Source organism: Caretta caretta, chromosome 1 (genome assembly GCF_965140235.1).
Source record: "Caretta caretta isolate rCarCar2 chromosome 1, rCarCar1.hap1, whole genome shotgun sequence".
NCBI lineage: Eukaryota > Metazoa > Chordata > Testudines > Cheloniidae > Caretta > Caretta caretta.
The window spans coordinates 151,572,526-151,594,042 of NC_134206.1; the positions used below are offsets into that span (position 1 = coordinate 151,572,526).

A 21,517-nucleotide genomic window follows, 5' to 3' on the forward strand; every position below is an offset into this window, starting at 1 on the left:
CCAACTAAAAATTCAGAGATCCCAGTGCATAATCCTGACCCTGTTGGGTTTATCCACAGCCTGTCCCCTGGACTTAGTCTCTGCACACTGCCTTTGGATAATGATTCCCCATTTACAGTTACCATTGGAGAGCTATCTATTAGCTACTTTTTAATCTAATATGTACTACATTAATTTTATACAATGCAACTTTTTATAGTCATATTGTGTGGTACTAAGTCAAACATTTTACAGAACTCTCTTGGGATGCAAAGAAGGACGAGGCTCTCTCTAATCAACCAGAGCCACAGTCTGAAGTTTTGACATCACAGCCTGTAGCTTGCAGGCAATTTTAATCATACTATTTCCAAAGAAAAAACAAGATAATCCTTCTATTTAGGATAACAAGTTAATGAAAAAAATGGATTTCTAGAAGATTACTTGCTATGGGCCACGATCCTACAATTGGTCAACGGCACATCTATAATGGGACGTAAGTACATATGTAAAGTGCTTAAGTGCTTTGCTGAATTGGGGCCTATATTTAGAAGGATAAAGTACAGTCCATTTATAACTCTGGATTGTGCGATGGAAAGAGAACTCACAGTATATAAATAATTGTTACTAAATTGCCATTAAAGGCTATTGATATTCAGAATAAATGAAAAGATGTTGGTGTGAAGTACACATATGTATTGTGCATAATTTACATGGCAACAGAACCAGTTGTAAATATTCTGAGTTTTCATAACAGCTTTTAGAAATTTAAAATTTAAGATGTGACAGCTTCCAATTATATACAGTAGTATGTCACTTAAGCAATTTATTAATGCTAACGTTTTTAATGTATAGTTACCATACCTAGTGAAAACAATGGCCTAAAGAAAAGAGATATTGATCTCAATACTTGCTGGTTTCACAGTACACTAAAGTTTTAAAATAAGAACAAAAGCATTCACCTTTTGTACACATAGTTTTCATGCTAATGAGAAAAGTTATAATGGTGTCATACTGGGCACAAGTGGAATATTTGATAATATTCTGCTTCCCTCCTTTAATGAATAAAGAGGAAATTAGTGAGATGAAAGCTCTAATTAATATCACATTGGCATCTGCCTGCAAGTTAAAGGTCCTTAAACAAATTAGAACAATGACAGTACAAATAATATCTATTCCTATTAAATTCAATAATTTTAATCCTCAAGACATCTCTCATTATCTTCCCATACTAACATAGGTTGTTGTTATTTGCCAAAGGGAGATTCAGTATAAAGTTGACCAGAAAATTTTCAAGAGCCTTTATCTACTCACAGGCAGTGCTTTTATGAAGGCTATTAGTGTCTAAACCAGTTCACAATGTCCATGTTATTTAACAGAATTTAAAGTAAACCAATTCTGAAGTTATACTGTGATTAAGAAATAGATGTATTTTAATTTAGTAGCGAACGATGCCCTATTTATTTCCAAAGTGAGCTAAAACAAAAATCCCATAAATATTAGTCTATATCATTTAGTGCAAATTAGTTTTCCCAGGAGTGTTATGGAAAAATTAAAATGATTTGCAGTCTTCCTTCAGAGTTTGCTTTAGGATAAGTAGCAAAATTCTTCTGTCAGATTTACTCAGTGGATGCTGATTCAATATTCTGCTCTCCTCACATATTTGCAAAGGTGTTCTGCACATACAAGCTGAAATCTACCCGTGTCAGCCTTCTGTATGATGCAAGTTCCAAGTGTTAGATGTCAAAAGGCAAGCAACTGTTTTGATTTTATTACAATTCTTATGTTTGTGGCTTTTCAGCTATTACATACCTGGTGTTGATTTATACGGTTGTGCTTCAGGGATTCCATGAATTGGGTAAATCCAGCATATTCCATTGATTTCCCCCTTCTCTGACATGGTGATGCTGTTTGAAAATTCAAGTAAAATATGTAATTAACTTAGAATAGCTGAGAAACTGATGTTATTGATGCTAACTTAAAACTGTGGCCAAGACTAGGAACTTTGGGTGCCCAACTTGAGACACTATGAAAGCCTTATTTAGTCTAAAGGCGGAAAAAACATGGAAATAATTCTTTCAGATATGTTTGTTATTTTGTAGTCATATTTCTTGAGTTCTTTCATGGGGCTCACTCCCTTTTCTACTTAAATTATCCTGGACTCCAAAGTTCTCAATGTGCCTGATTATTTTCCATTCCCTTGCATCTTATGCAATCATTAACAGCTATGCACAGCAACTGCAAAATGGATGTAAAATGGAACCAAATCAGAATGGTAGTGTTTTACACCCACTTTGCAAAGATGTGAATTTATCACACAAGAGAACTGAGCTGTGTATTCAGGATATGAGAACACTTGGTCTGATCTGCTCTCACTTATATCAGTGCAAATATGGAGCAAATTCACTGAATTTGATAGTTATATTAGTGGAAAATCAACAAAAATGGAATCAGAATAAAGCCAAATATATCTCTGATAATTGCTTACACAAATATATCAAAAGGATATTTACTGATTTATTATTAGTTCAAATTTGGAACTAATTCAAATTAGTTCAAAGAATAACGGAAGAATCCAACTGTTGTTCATCTAATATACCTAAAAGCAGTGACAAGGAATTCTCTTGAGTTTCCAAATTTAAGAAAATGAAAGGCGGGTATTCAAGCTGACGGAGTGCTAGCCACCATTGCCGTTCTTTGTTTGGATATTTAAACACTTACATAGAAACATCTCACAGACTGGACAAATTTCTGCCCTTAAAAAATACACATGCAATTTCATCTGAAGGCAACAGGAGTTGTATGCATATGTCTGAGGGAGAAAGTTGACCATTGGCTGAATATGTTCAACAGTGATTTTTTCCTATCACCATAATTACCTTTTCAGTTCTTTGTTTAATTCAGCAGGATCATCATAGGGCCAGTTTTCACCATTTTCTTTCACTACATGAACAATCACCACAGCTTCATACAATTTCATTGTGTCAGGCACAAACAATACCGGGATGTCCAGTTTACCTTTTGGAGGTAGTGGGATTGCTGTAAAATAATACAACAGTTTGTCACTAAGGTGGTAAAGGCATATTTTGAAAGCTTTGAGTCATTTAGTCACTTTCTATTGATACATTTATCTTTGTCTATCCCACAGAATATTTAGTTTGGTCTTTATCATAAAGGACTATTTTCTCAATTGGAACACAATTACTTTAACCTTTTATTGCAAGTAGTCAAATAATATATTGTTGCTCACAATGAGATGTACAAATGCATGCTTTACTTAAAACCCCAGCTCCTGGAGACAAGTGCTTACTTGAAAATCCAAGCTCTCATTTAAAAAAAAAGGTTCTAACCTTAATAGTCGTGGAGAAAAGCTTGCAAATGTGACCAGAAGGCACCTTGCAGGCTCAAAAACCTAGAGGTGTATTAAATATGCAAAATATGTATTTTAAGTCATAATTTTAAGGTGATCCCATGATCTTTTGGGGTCTGACTCATGAATTGTGAATGTTTGGATTTAATACTATCAAAAACAATCCTTTATAACTGTCACATCTACACATGGCTAAACTGTTTTTTCTGATTTGCCTTTATTTAATTATAAATATTTTGTATGAGAGGAAATAATTAGTACCTTTGGGCAGGTAACTGCAACCTCAAGTGGAACATTCAAATTCTGTACTGGGTGCTTTAAACCACTATTTTGAATGATCTTTTGATTTCACAGAAATGTTTACCTACCAAAGTTTTATTTGAAATATATAAACTGTAAAACCTGGTATAAGTTTCCAGCTTTCCCAAAAGAAAATCTTCTAAAGAGGGTCCTCTGAGCATGACCTTCATTTTAGTAATGGTATTATTTTATCCTGGGAGATTCATGTTTAATCACTTCAGTGGTAGTACATTTCTTCATGCAGCTTGATTTTTGGTCTGTAGCAAAGCTAGTAGTTAGCAGTGAAATAAGTACTTGGAAATGAAGTAGCGATATACGTTCTCTTTCCTAGTACTCAATTAAATACTAGGTTTGAACCTCTGCTAACTCGTTTTCTGATTACTGTATTTTGTGTCAGATTTTCTGTTTTATAAAGATCAAGTCATCAAGATCTTAATTTCTGTTAAACAAGTTAAAATATAAATTTGTACAGTGCTCAGACTATTACTGCAGAAATGAATGGATATACTATTCTGGAGGGTAGCCAGATTTCACAGAGTGAAGTCAGGGACATGTGTGTGTACATGAATGCACACATATCGCTCACCTTTGCTCGCTCCTGCTGCAGCTCTGTGCATGCTGGAACCCCTGCACTATGTTGAAAGCAGACTAAGACCTGCTCTAACTTGATCAGGCTGCAATAGTCACTGCATTGTAACACAAAGCACTAAATACTACAGTGCAGGGGTGGCCAAACTTACTGACCCTCTGAGCTGCAAACGACAATCTTCAGAAGTCTGAGAGACGGGACGCGCCTGCCAGGGTTCAGGGCTTCTGTCCCTCTCCTGCTGAAGCCCTGAACCCTGGCAGGTGAGCCCCATGGGGCTGATGCCCTGAAATCCCCCTCCCTGTGGGGCAGAAGTCCTTAGCCCCACCAACCTGCCGCAGGGAAGAAGCCCCAAGCTACCCCCCAACCCCCGTCTGGTAGGTGGAGAATGAGGGGAAATGGGGGGCTCCATGAGCTACATTTTAACTGTAAAAGAGCCGCATGTAGCTCATGAACCGCATTTTGGCCATCCCTGCTCAATATATGGTCAGCCCCTAAGGCACTCAAATGCTGTATGCGATATGAAGTGTTGTTTTGGTTGACATCATAGACAAAAGTCTACATTACAGAAATCGTCATCACAAATGGCACCCTAGCCAGCAGTTTCAACAGAGGCTAAATGGGCCTGGAGATTGAACTATTTTACAGTACACCAGGGTTGAAACATATTGGTAGCTGTGACCATTCTGTACCATCTTTCTGTCACTTTTCAATTGCACTTAGCGCTTTTAAAAAACAGATTTGATTTTATCTGTAATAGCTAGGCTTGGAAGGATTAGATTTTTATTGTAAATGTAGATTTCATTGTACATGCTGAAACTGAGAAAATATTTCCATTGATAACTGAAATTTGTAGATAGACAAAGTAAAAATGCTGCTTGAGAAGTTATTAGTTTGATTTAAGGATATTTATTTTGTATATTTTGACATATGATGTTGTGTTTTAAAGATTATAAAGCTTTAACTTTTGAAACTCAATATCTGCTGTCATTAAATAATTATTGTCTGATACCTCCCCCCCATTATTTTGTTCAACTGTGGAAATGTGCCCTGGGCACCCCCTGCTCCCACCGAAGGAGTTATCTGGCTGAGTGCCTAGTCAAGGTGCAGCTTGGGCCCACGCTCTCCAATGCTGCCTGTCTCTTCCCTGGCTGGCTGGCTGGCTGCCTCTGTAAGCCCAACTGGCTCTCAACTGGCAGGTAAGGTCACATGGGAGGTTTCAAACCATGACCCCTTTAGCTCATCACCCTGTGCTTTCGCTCCAATTGCCCAGGTCAAAGGGGCCCTGGTCAACTCTTCCGGTTGAGATAGAGGGAGTGGAGGCTGGAGTGAATGTGCTTGATTTTGCTCCCTACTGGAGTGACTAGAAGATCTCATGAACTGGTGATGACACAGGACACAAGGGGTCCCAATCAGGCCACCGGGGGGCTCACAGGACATACGAGGAGGCATCCACTATTGATCTTACCAGGTTTATTGGGGTTGAAGTCTTCTGTCCTCTGTCCATGTCAGTGTGGGTAGTACAATGATGTCAAACATAATAAATAGGAGAACTCTGTACAGAAATCTGAGAGTCAGAAGAGTCGTCCTCAACATAATCCAAAGGGGATGGCAACTGCTCATCCTGGATATAGGAAGTCCTGAGTAAGGTGGTATAAATGAAAGATGCAGAGTCGGTGACCCAGCAAATCTCGATTCGAGTAGTTGTCCAGTACTGGTAAGTAATGGTGAGTCCAGCTCATTGGAGACAAGGAGGTCCTTCGAGAATCTCAGCTGCTGTGGTACTGTTGGTACATAAGTGGAAGATAGATAAGATCCTGTGGAGGTTGGCTTCAGTATCGATGATACAGATGCCAAACCCTTGGTGTAAAAATGTCCCAGGTCAGACTCCACTGATACCAATGCAGAGGTACTTAATGATGTATAGGTACTAGGGGTACATCAAGATCTGGTGGTGCGGATCTCTTTGAGGAAGAATCTGTATCAGCCCTGGTACAGTGGTCCACAATTGAAGAGTGCCAAGTGCCAAGTCCTGTTTTGTAGTATGACACTTTAGATGCCCTCACCGTACTGAAGCCAATCGGAGCCTTTATGGGATTTCATCTGGAACCTGAGGTCTCTGGAGCTTTCTTGTGCGTTGATGACCCAGAGAGTTAGAATGTAAAGTTCTCTGTACTGTCAACACCAATGCAGATGCTACGTGGCCTGAGGCATTTGATGACGGAGACCATGAGGTGGACATAGCAGCAGTGCTTGTATCCCTCAAGGCTCTCAGTGACTGGGATCCTGAGGTAGATGGGGCACTAACTACTTGAAAACTTGGGTATGGGTGGTTGTCAGAACCGAGGCCAGAAGCTGATCTTAAGGCTTTCTCTGTCATCAGTAATTTAAACTTGATCTCCCTGTTTTTCTGAGATCTCATTTTGAAAGTGTAGATTTTGCACTTACTGGGGATATGATGGACTCCCAAACAGCAAAGACACCGAGCATGCCCATAACTGACCGAGATAGATTCCAGGCAGGAAAGAGTTTTTGTAAAATCCACAGATCCTAGCATACCCCAGAACAAAAGTTCAGAATAACCCCCTTAATGAAGAAAAAATGAAAGGAAAAAGGAGGGGACTGTAGTCCCAACAACTACTACCAAACTAAACTAATTAATGCTACGCTACTAAACTGAGGAGAGCAGGAGCAGCTCTACACTGTCTCAGGTCAAAGGTGGCTGACAAGGAACTGCGGGCCGTTCTCCCATGCAGACCTATATGTCCTTGGAAGGGGCACAAGGACATGTAGGGTGCATGTGTGGGCCAAACAGGCTCTGCTAACAAACATCTCCAAGCAAAGGCACAGGAGTGTAAGCACACCTGAACGGGATCACCCATATGGACTCTCCTTGAACAAGAAACCAGGATTTCTGAGCCTCAGTATTCTTCTGTGGGCAGCAAATGGCTGTGAAACCCAATGATAAATGTGTTCCTTAAGTCCTAGTGGCTTACCCACAGATGATCACAGTCTACTACTGCTATCTGTTTCTCTTTGGCTCAAGTGGCAGAGGTCTGTGCAGTGGCTTACAAGTTCCAACCCTGCCGGTGAACCATGTGGGAACCAATGTAGTTCCACATGATAGAATTTGTTTTTTCAGATTTCATTTTTTAAAAACTTAGGAAGCTACAACAAAAAACCACTATCCTCTCATTTTGACTCATTTTCCCTCCTCTCTCTTCAGGGTTAACTGCTCAGCAAAGGGATTTGGAGAGAAGGATAAGAGTGGTAAAGCCCTGTCCCCCAGTTTCCTCTTGTTGGGAAACAGCTCTAGACACCAATTTAGCTCTCCCTGGTTTTTAAAGCCACTACTTTCCACTTTGGATTGGATCGTTAGAAAAGCAGCTAGCTAGTCAGCTGCTGCAAGCACCAAAACTACATCTCAGCATATAGTGGGGGGCGATTTCAGTACACCTCAGCATCACAGACCCCATTGCAACTGACTGCCTGTGGTCTCATGTTGTCTGTACTGGTAGTTCGGGATAGCTGGAGTGCAGTGGTGCTCTGGTGATATTTCCTTCCCCTGGCTATGGCATCTAGGCTGACGGCTACAAGGACAGTATGGAATACTGTTGCTACACCAGACTATACTACCTGGAAAATCTCCAGCTAGCCAGTCAAGCTATCTTTATGGCCCCTTTGCATTGTCAGAGCAGCACTGGAGTAGCAGCTGGGCTGAAGATCTGGTCCTCTAGCTCTCTGATAAAACGACATTAATAAAGTAAGTTGTGGTTTTTTTCAAAAGCTACAAATTAGACGAGTTTATTTTTATTTTCAGTTATTGTAATGTATGAAAAAATCTGAGAGTTTGGAGAATTATTCTGTGTCCAACTGTGTATACAGTAGCTAATTCTGCTTGTTAAAGAACACAAGTGCTTCTCAAAATAAATATTGTAATGATGAATCTATCCTGATCTCCGGTCAGTGGAAAACTGATCATTAAACACCACACAAATTTTATAATACCACTGCTAACTCATGATACAGCTCAATAAACAGCTTATTATTATAAACTATTTATAATGACAGTAATTCTTACATTATTAGGCTTGCTTATGATTGTCAAGTAACCAACTGGTCATTACCTGCTAGTAAAGATTGATTTCCTTATGATTTTCCCTAATTAATAAAATAGATATGAAATAGGTATAATGGCAAAAACCATACACTGCTTTATGTTTCTCTTCTGTCATTTTTACTTGGTATGTATCTGCCAGCAAACACTGCATATTAAGGACTTGTTTCTACTTCTCTCTAAGTATTTATATTGTAGTAATCCCTGTAGCATATAGACACGAAATATCCATAACTCTCTCTCCAGAGAGTTCAGAGGCAGTACATCTTTAATTAAAAATGCATTGTCACAATTTCTAATGACCTTTGATCTAGGTAATGACAGTTACATGCTATTTTTTTATTAGTGAGGAAACAGATGGTCTTTTGTAAGCATACTGTAGTCCATTGAGGGCTTTGAAAATTGGGAACATAACCTTGAATTGGATTAGATATTGAATAAAAAGCTAGTGTCACATGTTCTAATTTACCTGTTCTACTTAGAAGTTGGGTTGCTGCATTCTGAGCCATTTGTAATGTTTGTGTCTACCGTGTCAGCCCTAGGTAGGGTGCACTTCAAGAAATAGCCTTTATTGAAGAAATGAAGGTGTGGATAACTATGCCCAAGTTTTCATCTGTGTGAGGACTGGATCCATTTTTCTTTCCAGGTGGAGTGGAAAAAGATATTTATAGCCATTCCTGCAGCTTGGAAATTCAGATATACGAGGTAAGACTATGCAAAACTCTGCTAATTTAGGGATGAACACCCTCAGTGGAGTGGGCCATGGATTCCTCAAGATCTCTGAAAGGCTTCCTCTTGCTTACTGACTGCACCTTTGTCTTTCCCAAGATGAGTTTCAGCCAGCTGTTAATCACCTGGACATACGTTTCTTCACAGCACTGATGTAGGCAGGTTATGGTGTGGTCAGCTTTAGAAAGGACTATATCATTGATTTATTACTGGCAATTGAGCTGGCAGCATTTCAGGTCGTCTTCCAGTGCTTTATCATAGATGATGAACTGGAGCCCTGTGGGATTCCACAGGCGAACACTCTGGGTGGGGAGGAGCAGCTGCCCATCACAACCCTCTGAGAACTAAGTGAAATAAGCAGAACCATCTGGCAGCAAGTCTCTCTCTTCTTGCTAGGTTCCCCAAAAAGGCTATAATGACCTCAGGATCATCTGTGCTGAAAGCAGTAGATAGGTCTGCTAAAATCAGTCATGATTGTCTTGTCACTGTCCATCGCTAGGAAGTCAATATGATTGGCACTCTCTTTGTGTCACAGTCAGAATCCGCATGGGAAGAGGATAGATGCTGCTGGAGATGATTTGCTAATACCTCCTCAGTGAATTCGCTCAGAAGGGGAGGGTTTAAGATCAGGTAGTTAGCGAGATATTGCCAGGGCTCTGGTAGGTTACTGTCCCTGAGGGATGCATTGATCACACTAGTGTGCAGAAGGCCCAGGTGATCTTTGCTCGCCTTCACCAGCTAGAAGAGGCAAAATTCTGGCTCACGTGTGGAGAGTAAGACTTCTCTGGGCACTTCCACTGGGAGTGAATATATATCAGTGCTTTAGGCTGATTTTTACTGACTCTGTTACTCTGGTGAGGTTGCTTCAGACCCTCCCCTCCACTTGGCAGTGAGCTTTGCCTGGGGACATGGATGGGTAAGTATAGCAGTGTGACGTGCCTGTTTTACACTGGTCTTGCACAGCTGGGTAGTTTGTGTAAATGGAAAGAACACTTCCCTGGATCCATCAATGAGGATTCAAGGTGGGTCATTATGGCTGGCCCTGTGTCTTGCTTGGAGATTGCTTGGGGAAATCCCTTTGTCGTCATGACACTTTTTCATTCCTGGGTCAGTGGGTCACAGGTGACATCTGCTTGTATGCAGATGTCTCCCATGATAAGACTAGGTGCCTGCAGGGTTAGGCATGAAACAAGATTTGTCTGCTCTGAAATGAATTTTTGGATGGTCTGTATATAATTAGAATTTCAGCGCTGAACATGTGTCTGACTCACATGTCAGTCAGGTGCATTTCAGCAGTTAGGTTTTCAGGAGTCTCGCTACACCTCAGGATAGCTGGGAAGATGATGGTCACTTTACCTCACTTGTCACCAATGTATTCATGGAACCAACTTCAGAGAGGAGTCTCCAGAGGGTATTTAAGTTGGTGTAATTTACACTATCTTCATACCCCTTCCACAGACATTATAGTCTGGCTCACTGAATCTGAGTGCAAAGAAGTCTATGTTGGTGCAAATCATACGTAACAAAGAAAGGAAAATAGCTAATCCCAGGAGGGTGTAAAAGGCTGAAAGCTAAATTAGCCCTCATCCTACATTAACTTAAAGATTTTTATATTATCTCCTGGCTCCTCAGCATGTAACCAAAGCATCTTATATTCCCTTAAACATTGTGTGTATAAGTAGGCATAACGGTGTTTAATTGTGCATAAAGGAATCTAATGTACACAACCTTGCATGTCAACCTTCTTGAGTTTGGGCCAGAGTGTCTCCTCCCCCTGCCCCATCCCACCCGCACTTAGTGGCTGTTTGCTTCCTGAATTATGAGAGCTTAGATCAGTCCATTCCCACTGTGGATGCTTGCTGATGGGGCTCTGATGTCAGTGTTTCAATCTAGAATTAGAGGCCATATTTACCTGATTGCTTTTGAGGATGTTCCTTCCCTTATTAGGAAACCAAACCTTATTATATGGAAATTAGACCTTAACCAGGGATACACAAATGTCTATTTCAAACTTGCAAAATATTTGAAATTGATTTGAGAAGTGTTGGGGTTTGTTTAAAAAAAAGTGAGTGGCATGAGAGGAAGAATAGCTGTGTCAAGTCTTTACCCTTTATTTGAATGGTTTCACACCATCACTATTAGAAGCACACAAAGGACAATGTAGCAGAGACAGAGTGTTTGTTTGCCATTTCATGACTCTTGCATTTTATAAAATTTTGTATAACTCTGACAGATACTTTGTGACTTTTTTTGTTTAGAGCTTTAAATTAGAAGGATTTCTTTGTGGTACTAAAGTTAAACAACTGCTATTTAGATTAAAACAAATGGATCAAGAACAGAGCTCAGTAATTAAATATGTACTTTTCTTTAATGCGATTTATTTGATTTTTAAATGAAGCCTGTCTAAAAGGCCAGGCATGAACTTTCCTGTTCATTTATAAAATTATCCTTCTCTAACTAATAGCCTACAGTACAGTTGCTGCTGAAATAAAAAACTACTTAACATATGACAGCAATATCTATAGCCTTTATTTATCATAAAAGTGTAGTAATAACTAATGCTACAATACATAAGATTGAAACTCATTTTAAAACATATTGCCAAATACAGTAGTTCATTGCTCTGGTAATAACCATAACAAGAAAAATTACATTTTTAATAGTTTAACTTTTAGATTAAATATACCAGTAATAGAAGTTAAATAATGAGGAGCATACTCTTGTTTAGGATACATGCATAGTATCATAGTGATGGTATTTTTCATTCCTAACACAAGGTTTCTGCCTGATACATTTTAGGAGAAAATCCCCACCACCACCACACTCCCATGCCATATTGAGTAGCCAAGTTTGGTGCAGGAATGTTCGGTGGTGGTGAGGAGAAGGCTGTACAACCTCAGTTGAACCACTCTGTGGCAGCCCCTTGTAGCCACTGTCTTCCCTTGCTGGTATGGCATCCATGCTCTGTGTGGGTGTCACAGGGTTGCCAAGCATCAAGACACTCATGGCCTTGCTTCAAGGCCGCCCTCATCCCAACTGCTATTGCATATGTATAACTAGGCTGCTGACAGACTACAGAGATTCCCTGCAGTTTCTCCTCAAACCTGCTATGGTTGATTTTACAGGATTTCAGTCTGAGGACTGGGAGCTAAAAGCTGAGAAGGGAAGAGGTGGAAGATGACTTGTCCAGATGGTGGGGTAGAGAAAAGGGGTCAGAGTACAATGCAGCAGCTGTACATAGGGCACAGGTTAGGATGGAAAAATGGAATGGGAGCACAGAGAACAATGGGCAGCAGGACTTAAGAAGCAGAGGAAAAAATGGGGGAAGGATGGGAGGCAAAGACAATAAAATGGAGGAAGGTGTGGGAGGGGAGTCAAAGGAAAAGATGGGTGGACACAGGATTGCGGATGGTACTTAGACAGCAAAGTGTGAGAGATACTTACAGTGGGGATACATTTTCTATCTATGATTTAACAGTAGGTTGAGTATTTTTCACTTTTTTTTTTTCAATTCCAATTTTCCCCAAGCATCTGGATGCGGTGTAGACAAAACTTTGGAACACTGTATAAAACCTTCATTTACCTACTGACAACTATGTTGGCTGACTTCAAAGGGTCCATCTTCCTCCTTTGTGTACACAAGTGTGGGCCTGAGTCATAAGCCACTGAACTCTATGGAAGAACTGCCCATTGACTTCAACAAGCTTTGGCTTGATGCCTAAGAGCGCTGGGAAATGAGGGAGCTCTCTCTCTCTGGAGCACATGCAAAAAATAACTTGCTTTACTCACAGCTGTGAGTAAAATTACTTGGCATACACCTGAAAACTAGGCAACTATGGATCCACATAACACTGGAGTCTCTTGCCCAGCCCTGCTATTCCCCTGGCCTGCTCTTGCTCCCAAGCGTCACTGTGTAAGAAACTTCAAGACAGTAAGATAATGCCTGGCAAGCTGGCACACTGTAGATTAACACCTTGGCTTGCTACACACTTGTTGCACACTTAGTTACCATGTGGACAAGCCCTATGAGAACAACACTGGAAGCATCACATTCATTATGTAGGAAAGATGGCATGTCCCTTTTGGCAGACAACTATAAAAAGACTTCAGTCCTACCCAATTTGTCAATGAAGGTTAAAAGTTCACCTTCCCCTGCGAGATGACACTAGCAGGAAGTTCCGCTTTTCCATCTCTCCTATACAGTAAAACCATGACTAGTTTTATCCATTTAATCTCATTTTTAAACCAAAATACACACTGAAATATCTTGAATTTGTGGTTTAAAAAAAAACTATAACTTTCAGTTCAGGTGTAATTGAATTTTGGACATATGTCATATATCTTTGCTTATTTTTGATAGATATTTTTATTTTCATTTTAAACTTTTCTTAACCATCAGTAACTGTTCTTATCACTGACTACACAGTGAAATTCTGAAGTTATAGAAGATTTTAATCAAAATATAAGTATGACAAAATCAGAAATGAAATTGGTACAGCTGCATCTTTTTACGTTTTGTATTCAGCCAAACATTACACAATTTATGACAAGTAGCCAGAAATTGTATTACATGTTAATTTTCAAAGAAATCAACTGTATAAAAGCAAATCTTCTCTGATTTATTCTTGGCATGTGAATGGTGAGGGATGCAAAGATTACTCAGCACTTTTATCCTTTCCAAAGTTTATTCCTTGACATAGTTCATAACCTCTTGATAGAGTCAAGAAAAAAAAAAGTATAGCTTTTAGTCTCTTCTGTGAATCTCCTGTACTATTTCCCTGAGTTTCATCATTGCTCATTGTTGACAAGTCAGTTCCCACAGTTGGGCAAACATGCTTCTGCAGTAAGCTTGGTTTGCATATCATATTCCATGGTGTCTCAGTACTCCACAGAAACCAAAATCTAAGGCTAATGTACGTGTCTTAATGATGACAGTAAACTTTTTTGCTACCTTTCTGACTAGATAATTGAAGATAAAAAAAAGAAACCCCTCTCTCCTGCAAGGGATTTTTTGACTCTTGATTCTTATTTACCCCACAGAACTATCTCTGACCATGATGTTGTATGGTTTTTTTTCTCTGAAAGCAGGAATTCAATAATCTATTTCTGAAAATGTGTGTTTTGAAAGGATTCCCTGAGATGACCTTCAAAGATGCTATCACAGCTTCTCCTCGACTAACTTTGCATGTGGATCGTTTGATCAACTCCTTTGGTCTACTAGAAGTTTTTCAGAAATTACAGTATTGCATGAACCCCAATGATCTGGATGGCGAATGGAGTAGAATCAGCAGATATCTGTGTGGCCTGTCATAATTTTCAGCAGGAATACTAGAAATGGAAATTGGAAACAGGTTCATAAACTCTGCACCTGTGCAGAGGACTGGGATTGAGTCTCTCTCCAATGTGTTATTGGTGTCAGGATTCCAACACACTCAGTCAGGACCCTAGGTCAGAGCAGGGGCAAACCTGAGCTAGGGAGTAGAGGAGGAGTGTATAGTCAGATTCCAAGCCAAGGTTGATACTCAGAATCAGAGTCTGAATCAGGTTTCAGGGTCCAAGTCAGGAGGCGAAGTCCAAATCAAGCCAAGGTCAAAGCCAGAAGTTCAGGAGCAAGGAGTGGTCATGGCAGCTACAGGACATCTGCACTGTTGCCTGGACACCTCCTGGAATACCCCTTTGGCTTCCTGCCCTCTATAAACCTATTGAGAGCCATGGGTTTGCTGCCTCTCAGACCCCTTGAGACAAGGACTTCCCGGGGTCTGTCTTCACAGCAGGTCTTGGACAGTGGCACTATCTGGTTATAGCTGCTGCTATGTGGCAGTGTAGAGATGCTGGCAGCTCCGCAGGACTGGGTTCTAGACCCTCAGGGCCTTACGTTTGCATGGCAATCTGAAAAATAAATCTGATGATCTGTGATTGTGACAGGTGGTACTGATAACCTACTGTGGATTTCCTTAACAGTAACACAACTGAAAGAACAGAAGTTTGCTCCCAGACAAGACATTGGCAAAAACATTCTGCATCAAGAAATTATGGTGGGGTGGCAAGCTCTATTTCTTCCTCAGAAAAATCTTTGGTTTCAAATGTGTCATGCACTCTGACATGCTCCCTGTTAGTTCTGTCAAGAGAGAAAAAAGATGTTTTCCGAGAGTACCTGTACGTGGTGGGTGTGTCTTGTATCCACAGCTCTCCAGGTTGCAAGATGTTCTGTTCTGAATACACTCTGACAGAGTCCCACACCACATCTACTTTCGTTGAGGAAAGGCTCAATCTGATTTTGAACCAACTGCTCTGGCTATTTATTCATGCCACTGCTGCCCAGTTGTCGTAGCAGGCAAAGATATATCAATATAGATTGTCAATCGCAGGTCAGAAAAGGCTAACTCAACAGCCAAAATTTGGAGAATGTTGGAGCAACTGATATTCATGTGTTCAAGATCATGTCCAGATGTGGGAGCTCCAGGATGGGAATCCAGTAGGAACAAATGAAATCCACTTGTACAAGAGATAAAATGACTTTACCATTTTCAGATTAAATTCAAATCTGGGAGACCTGGAGAAATTTATGAGTGGGATTGTATGATGGGATTGCTTGTTAGGGTGGGAGGTTTTGGCAGCCCTGATGGTCCCTTCCAGTTTATGTCTTATGCTCCTAAATCTCATGCTTCAGGGCTTAAGACTGCCACCCACAGAGGTCAGGAAGGGATTTTTACCCCACAGTGTATTCTGGGGTTTTTTGGTCTCCTTCCTCTGAAGCATCAGAGATGGCTGTGGCTGAACATGGGACACTGGACTGAGTGGGCCAGTGCTCTCAGGTGGCACCAAGCAGTCTTTCTCTCATGTGCTCCACTGGCTGGCCCCTGCTTGGGATCTAAGTGATCACTGTGTGGGGTCTGAAAGGAATTTTCCCCAAGGTTAGATTGGCAGTGACCTTGGGGACTTTTCACCTTCCCGTGCAGCATGGAAGGCAGGTAACTTTCCAGAATTATCTGCCTATAGCTTACTTAGGTACTTAATGGAAATCTCTTCACCAGTCCTCACTTGGTGTTATTTGAAAGGCAGGGTGAACAAGTGCAGAATTAAATTGCCTTTTTCTTTAATATATAGGAGATGGTGTATGAAGGCAGGATTAGGAAAGACAAGAGTGATTCCAAACATAGGGATAGAGTTAAATGAGTAAATCTGCAGTGAGCAGCCCTTCTTACTGCATTCCATTAATTCCTAGATTTTGAGGCCATTCTGATCATCTAGTCTCACCTCCTGCATAACAAAGGCGAGGGGTTTTCCCTGAATACATTTCTGCTTCATGTCCAGTAGCTGTAGACCCTAATCTAGAGCACATCTTTTTGAAAAACATGTAATCTTGGTGCCCAAATTTTCCGTGATTTAAAATCCACCATATCTCTTGGTAAGTTTTTCAAATAGTTCATTGCCTTTACTGTTATGTCTACACATTACTTCTAGTCTGCATTTGCTGAGCTTCAGCTTCTAGCCACTGGATCTTATTATACTTTGGCCTAATGGATTGAAGAACCCTCTATTAAATTTTCTTTTCCTACGTTGGTACTTATAGATTGTGATAAAGTCATCCCTTCTGGTTGTTAAACTGTACCAACTGAGGTCTTTGAGTCTCTCACTATAAGGTGTGTTTTCCGATCCTTTAATCATTCTTTTGGCAATTCTCTGAAACCTCTTCACTTTTTCAGTATCCTAGTTAGACACCAGGACTGCACACAGAATTCCAGTAGCAACCACATCAATTCCAAATACAGAGATAATACATCTTCCCTACTTCTAATTGATAGCCTTCATGTCCAACAATTGCATAAGCCCTTTTACCACAGTGTTGCCCTGGGAGCTCATGTTCAGCTGATTATCTACCATTATCTCCATGACTGATCAGATGGGTCTGCACTGTATTGTGGGAGATACAGTCCTCCAGGAAGGCAGGCTCATAGGAGACAATGGGCCCAAATTATAACTCCCATAAGGCAATGCATTAGAGAAACACAGTTTAATGTTGTTCTGACTTGGAAGGAAATCTTTTGGGTCAATTCAACAAAACTAAATGAAATTAAACATTTTGATTTCAGGAATGTAAAAATGTATTGTTTTAACTGAAAATGTCTAACAGTAGTGTTTTGACATTTCCAAATAGAATTTTTCTGAATTAACAATCTGAAAATTTCAAAATTCACCTTTTCCTTCTGTTTCAAGACAAAACAAATGTTGAAATGCTGGAATTCTCTGTGGGATGGAAATTCTAAATTTCACTCAGCTCATAGCAACAAGCATATATGTTGTTGGTTGAGGCTTTATTCTATTTACATCTAAGAAATATAATCAAGCCATGATCACTGGCACCTAAGCAACCAGTAATTTTTATTTTTGTGATTAATTCTTTGTGTGTCAAGATTAGGTGTAATATAAAATTCAGCTCTAGAGGTCTAATACACAATTCTAATAGACTTCCCTCAGAAAGTGTACTGATTACAAGCAGTATTAAAAGAACACAGTCATCTTAATTCCTACAGACACTATCAGTCTTAGCTCCTAGCATAGGGACAAAAGGCCCTATTAGAAGACACAAATCTCAGTGTATCATTGTTTATAACAGCTGTTAGTTACTTTCCAAGTGAACAGTGAGTGTACTTTGTCCCACTACAGAAAAAAGGGGAGGTAAATACTTAACTACCCAAAATCGGTTGTGCCTTGAAGTGAAGTCAGTACTGTAATAGCCTACAGTAGAATACTGACTGTAGGACCTTCTCCTCCATTCCTTTCTCTAAAAACATTTAATATGAGGTATTTTTAAAAGAAAAATACAGTACAAAACTTGAGAAGGGATAGTAAACGGAAGTTATATGGGATATTTTCTACAACTGCAATTACTTTAAAAGAAAATTCAAAGAACTGTAGTAAAATAAACAAAAAAAAGCAATTTAATTGCTTATATTTTATAGCTTACATTTTACTATAAATGGAGCAGCAACTATGTTGTTGAAAAGTAACATCTTTTGTGATACTAGCAACGTGGTTTCTACTATCAGGTAGTTAAAAAATGCTGAATTGGAGTTTACATTTGATAATTAGTTTATAGAGAGTGAGTGGTTCTGCTCAATTTGCTAATGCTCTGAATGCTGGGCTGTGAGCAAAATGGTTAAATGCAGGATTTCTTTTTTTTTGGTCAATGATAGTAAATCTATTCCTCTTCTGCTTAAATACTGGTTTGAGAAATCAGAACTATTTTATTTTATAAATATGTAACATTAAAAAAATTAAACTGTTGAGTTCTTTTTCTGATTATTAAACTAGTATCGTATCTGGCTTAAAAATGGGTCTCTTAGCACTGGGGTTTCATACTGCCAATATGACTTTTCATCAACATGACTACGTCCTTCAGAAGGTTCAGAAATGTCAAACGCAAATAACACCCCCTAATTTCAATTAGAATTTGCAGCTTATTAAATGCTGGGAATTGCTTTTCGGGATGTTGGCTGATTAAACGAGACTGTAGCCTTCTTTTAGAAATACAGCTCTTCCAAATAATTCATTTACAAGCAGCAAGGTTTCTGAGGGAAAACCAAGCAGCTTTAGAAAGCATACCTATTCACCCAACTATGTCTGTTCTATACATTCTAGTCAACTCTGTGAAAGCAATGGTTTGAGGCATACCCATTACTTTTTAGGAAAAAAAGTATTGTCTATAAAAACTATCAGTGCCCCCTTTTTCCCCCTTTCAACTTGAGGATGTAGGAGAATGCAAAACTACGTAACTTCAGTAAGGTCAGCCCTGCTTTGTACTATGCAGCAGAGCAGAAAATAATTGTTTCCAAAATGGGCTTATTTGAAAAAATAAAAATACAACAATGAAACAATGAAACAAATCCAACAATGAAACCAATGTGTTTTTTTCAGCCTGAACCTTTACACAACCTCAACTCTCTTTTATGGTTAGATAGGCCCTTCCCCTTGAAAATGACACCTATCTCTTCTTATTACAGATACAGGTTCTTCAGTTTTAAGATGTAGAACTTGTGCTTTAAGTTTGATGCTGTTCTTGGAATTCACCCTGCATCGCATCTCAGAGGAGCCACCGCATCACTGAGCTTACAACATCCCTTCTTCCTTGTGAAGTCTCAAACGAAGGGAGAAGTCCTTTGGATAAGTTCCCTGGGCTTCACAATAGCAATTTTAGTCTCAATCATATTCTTGGTACCAACACTTAGTTTACCATGAATGAACAGACACACAAAAAAATCTTACAATGCATTATTTTAAATTCTATGTACATGTTATAATGGGGGATACACAAATCATGATACATAAATGCAGGTATTCTGACAGTGCCAGTTAAGTTTGGAAAGCCTTTAAAGAGTTTCACTTCCTTTTAACAAGGAACTAAAAGGAAGTGAGACTCTTTAAAGGCTTTACAAATGTAACTGGAATGAGCTTCATTCATTGAAATACAGCATTACACTAATTAGTACTTCATACCTGCTCTGTGATGTCATCTAATAGCATGAAACCAGCTCTACAAATAAATAGCCACCAATTCAACCAGCAAAATGTTGCTGAGGAAAAACTTTAGATATAAAAGATAGAATGAAAACATGGCCCCAACAGCAGTCAATGAGGTCCGCAGATTGAGTGTAGCTGAGGTAATATAAATAGCAGGAAAACACATGGATTGCATTAGGATTCAATGTGGAACAGGCACTGATACTTATAATTAATAGAAATAAATTTTATAGGCTATTACCCTTTGTTTTATCTTAAAATCTATTATGCAGGGGAATAAGATTTAAAGTATATAGGATTTTAGTGCTTGTAAAACAAGCAGAGAAAGGTTATAGTAGTCAATGTAAAAAAAAAGTCAGTGCAATCCATGTTCATTTAAACTTAAAAAAACAAAGACATTTAGCATTAAGATTCTCAAAAGAACATGAAATTCCCCACGTCACTATCATGAAACACTGCACAGTGCACCATACTATTAAGCAAATTTTATGTATTTAATAAATATACTTAAATTATGGGAACTGCTCATATCTCAATTAAATCAGAGCTTGAATCTGTTAGGTCTCTGAATATTAATTCTCACAATACCTTTGTGAGGGAAGTAATATTAACAATTACATATGAACAAAAGAAACTGAGCCACAGCAGAGAAGTTAAAGTGATTTGCCCAAGGTCACATAGTGAGTCATCAGCATAGTTGGTCCCCAGATTCTTAAACCTGTGCTCTGACCTCTAAATTACATTTGTTTTCTAAGTAGAACTTGCCAAGCCTTGTGATTTCTGGTTCATAAGAAATTTCAGTTTTTTATATTTTGGGTTCATTTTGACTCAGACAGAAACCAATTTTTTTTTTTTTTAATTTTCACAAACTGGCAATTCTGAAATTTTGGTTTCAGAAGCACCAACACATGATGTTTCTGAAACAAAATATGCTTCCCAGGACGAAGATGCTGCGTGAAACTTAGAAGTCTTGCAGCAATCTGGGCTGCATGGTTGCCTGCAGCAGACTCAGGAGCTGAATCCCAGCTCAAACTGGAGTTCTCAGTACTACCAGTGGGGGGCATGGATCCGTGTTCACATCGCACTCCCCATCAGCACCCGGCCCAGGACAGGGAAGCTAAGGATCCAACCAGCGGAACAAATTCGGTGATGAATCCTGGTCACATGCCATCTGAGGCACGTTGCACATACACTAGGAAGAAGTACTACCAGTTTCCTTGATGTGGATGTGGGAGCCTAGACCTAAAAGCACCAGCTGCAGCTCAGTCTTTGAGAACTTCCAGACTCCTTGTGATAAGCTGGTGGAAACTAAGCTTCTATTAAAACTGAAGCTCCCAATCCACATGGTGTGGCTGCTAAGGAGCTGCAGACCATGGAAATGCTATGTGGACTGCCCAGGACCAAGAACCTCAGGTTTTCAGGGTCTGTGGCTCCATAGCTGTCCTGCCATGCCAGGGCTTCCTGCTGTGAAACCAAGAGTCTGCAAACCCTGAGAGCTTCCAGGCTCCTGGCCACAGAGTGGAAAGCCAGGAAACCCTGCCTCAGGCCAGGGGTCTTAGAGACTAGGCTAGGCTAGTGGCTCTATGGAAGCCTGGGGTCCATAGCAGCACACCAGATGAGCTGACCAGAAACTACGCAGGTTTCTGACAGAACAATGGATTTGCTTGCAGTCATGGACCTCTCAATTTTATTACCAGTTTTGCAACTGACTTACTGTGAAATCTTAGTGCAGTCACAGTCTCAGTTTCCCTACTTGTAAAATTAGTATAATAGTAAATCCTCCTCAACTGGATAATGTTACATAAGTCTAAAGTACTACCATTAATTCATTTCCATTACCTAGAATTATTTTCTGAGAGTTACAATAGGTTGTGCAAATCAAGGTTCCACCCATGGAGAGCAGGCATCATCTTCTAAA

At 39.7% G+C, this 21,517-nt stretch overlaps 1 protein-coding gene across 2 annotated transcripts in view; it reads right to left on the reverse strand.

Moving 5' to 3' along the window:
* CFAP47 (cilia and flagella associated protein 47) overlaps positions 1 to 21,517 on the reverse strand; it is a 651,611-nt gene that overhangs the window by 70,004 nt on the left and 560,090 nt on the right. For both annotated transcript variants that reach the window (XM_048863833.2, XM_075132125.1), the window contains 2 exons: positions 2,856 to 3,015; positions 1,789 to 1,883 (listed from right to left, as the gene is read on the reverse strand). In XM_048863833.2, coding sequence (XP_048719790.2) covers positions 1,789 to 1,883; positions 2,856 to 3,015 — 255 coding nt within the window. The remainder of the gene's footprint in view (positions 1 to 1,788; positions 1,884 to 2,855; positions 3,016 to 21,517) is intronic.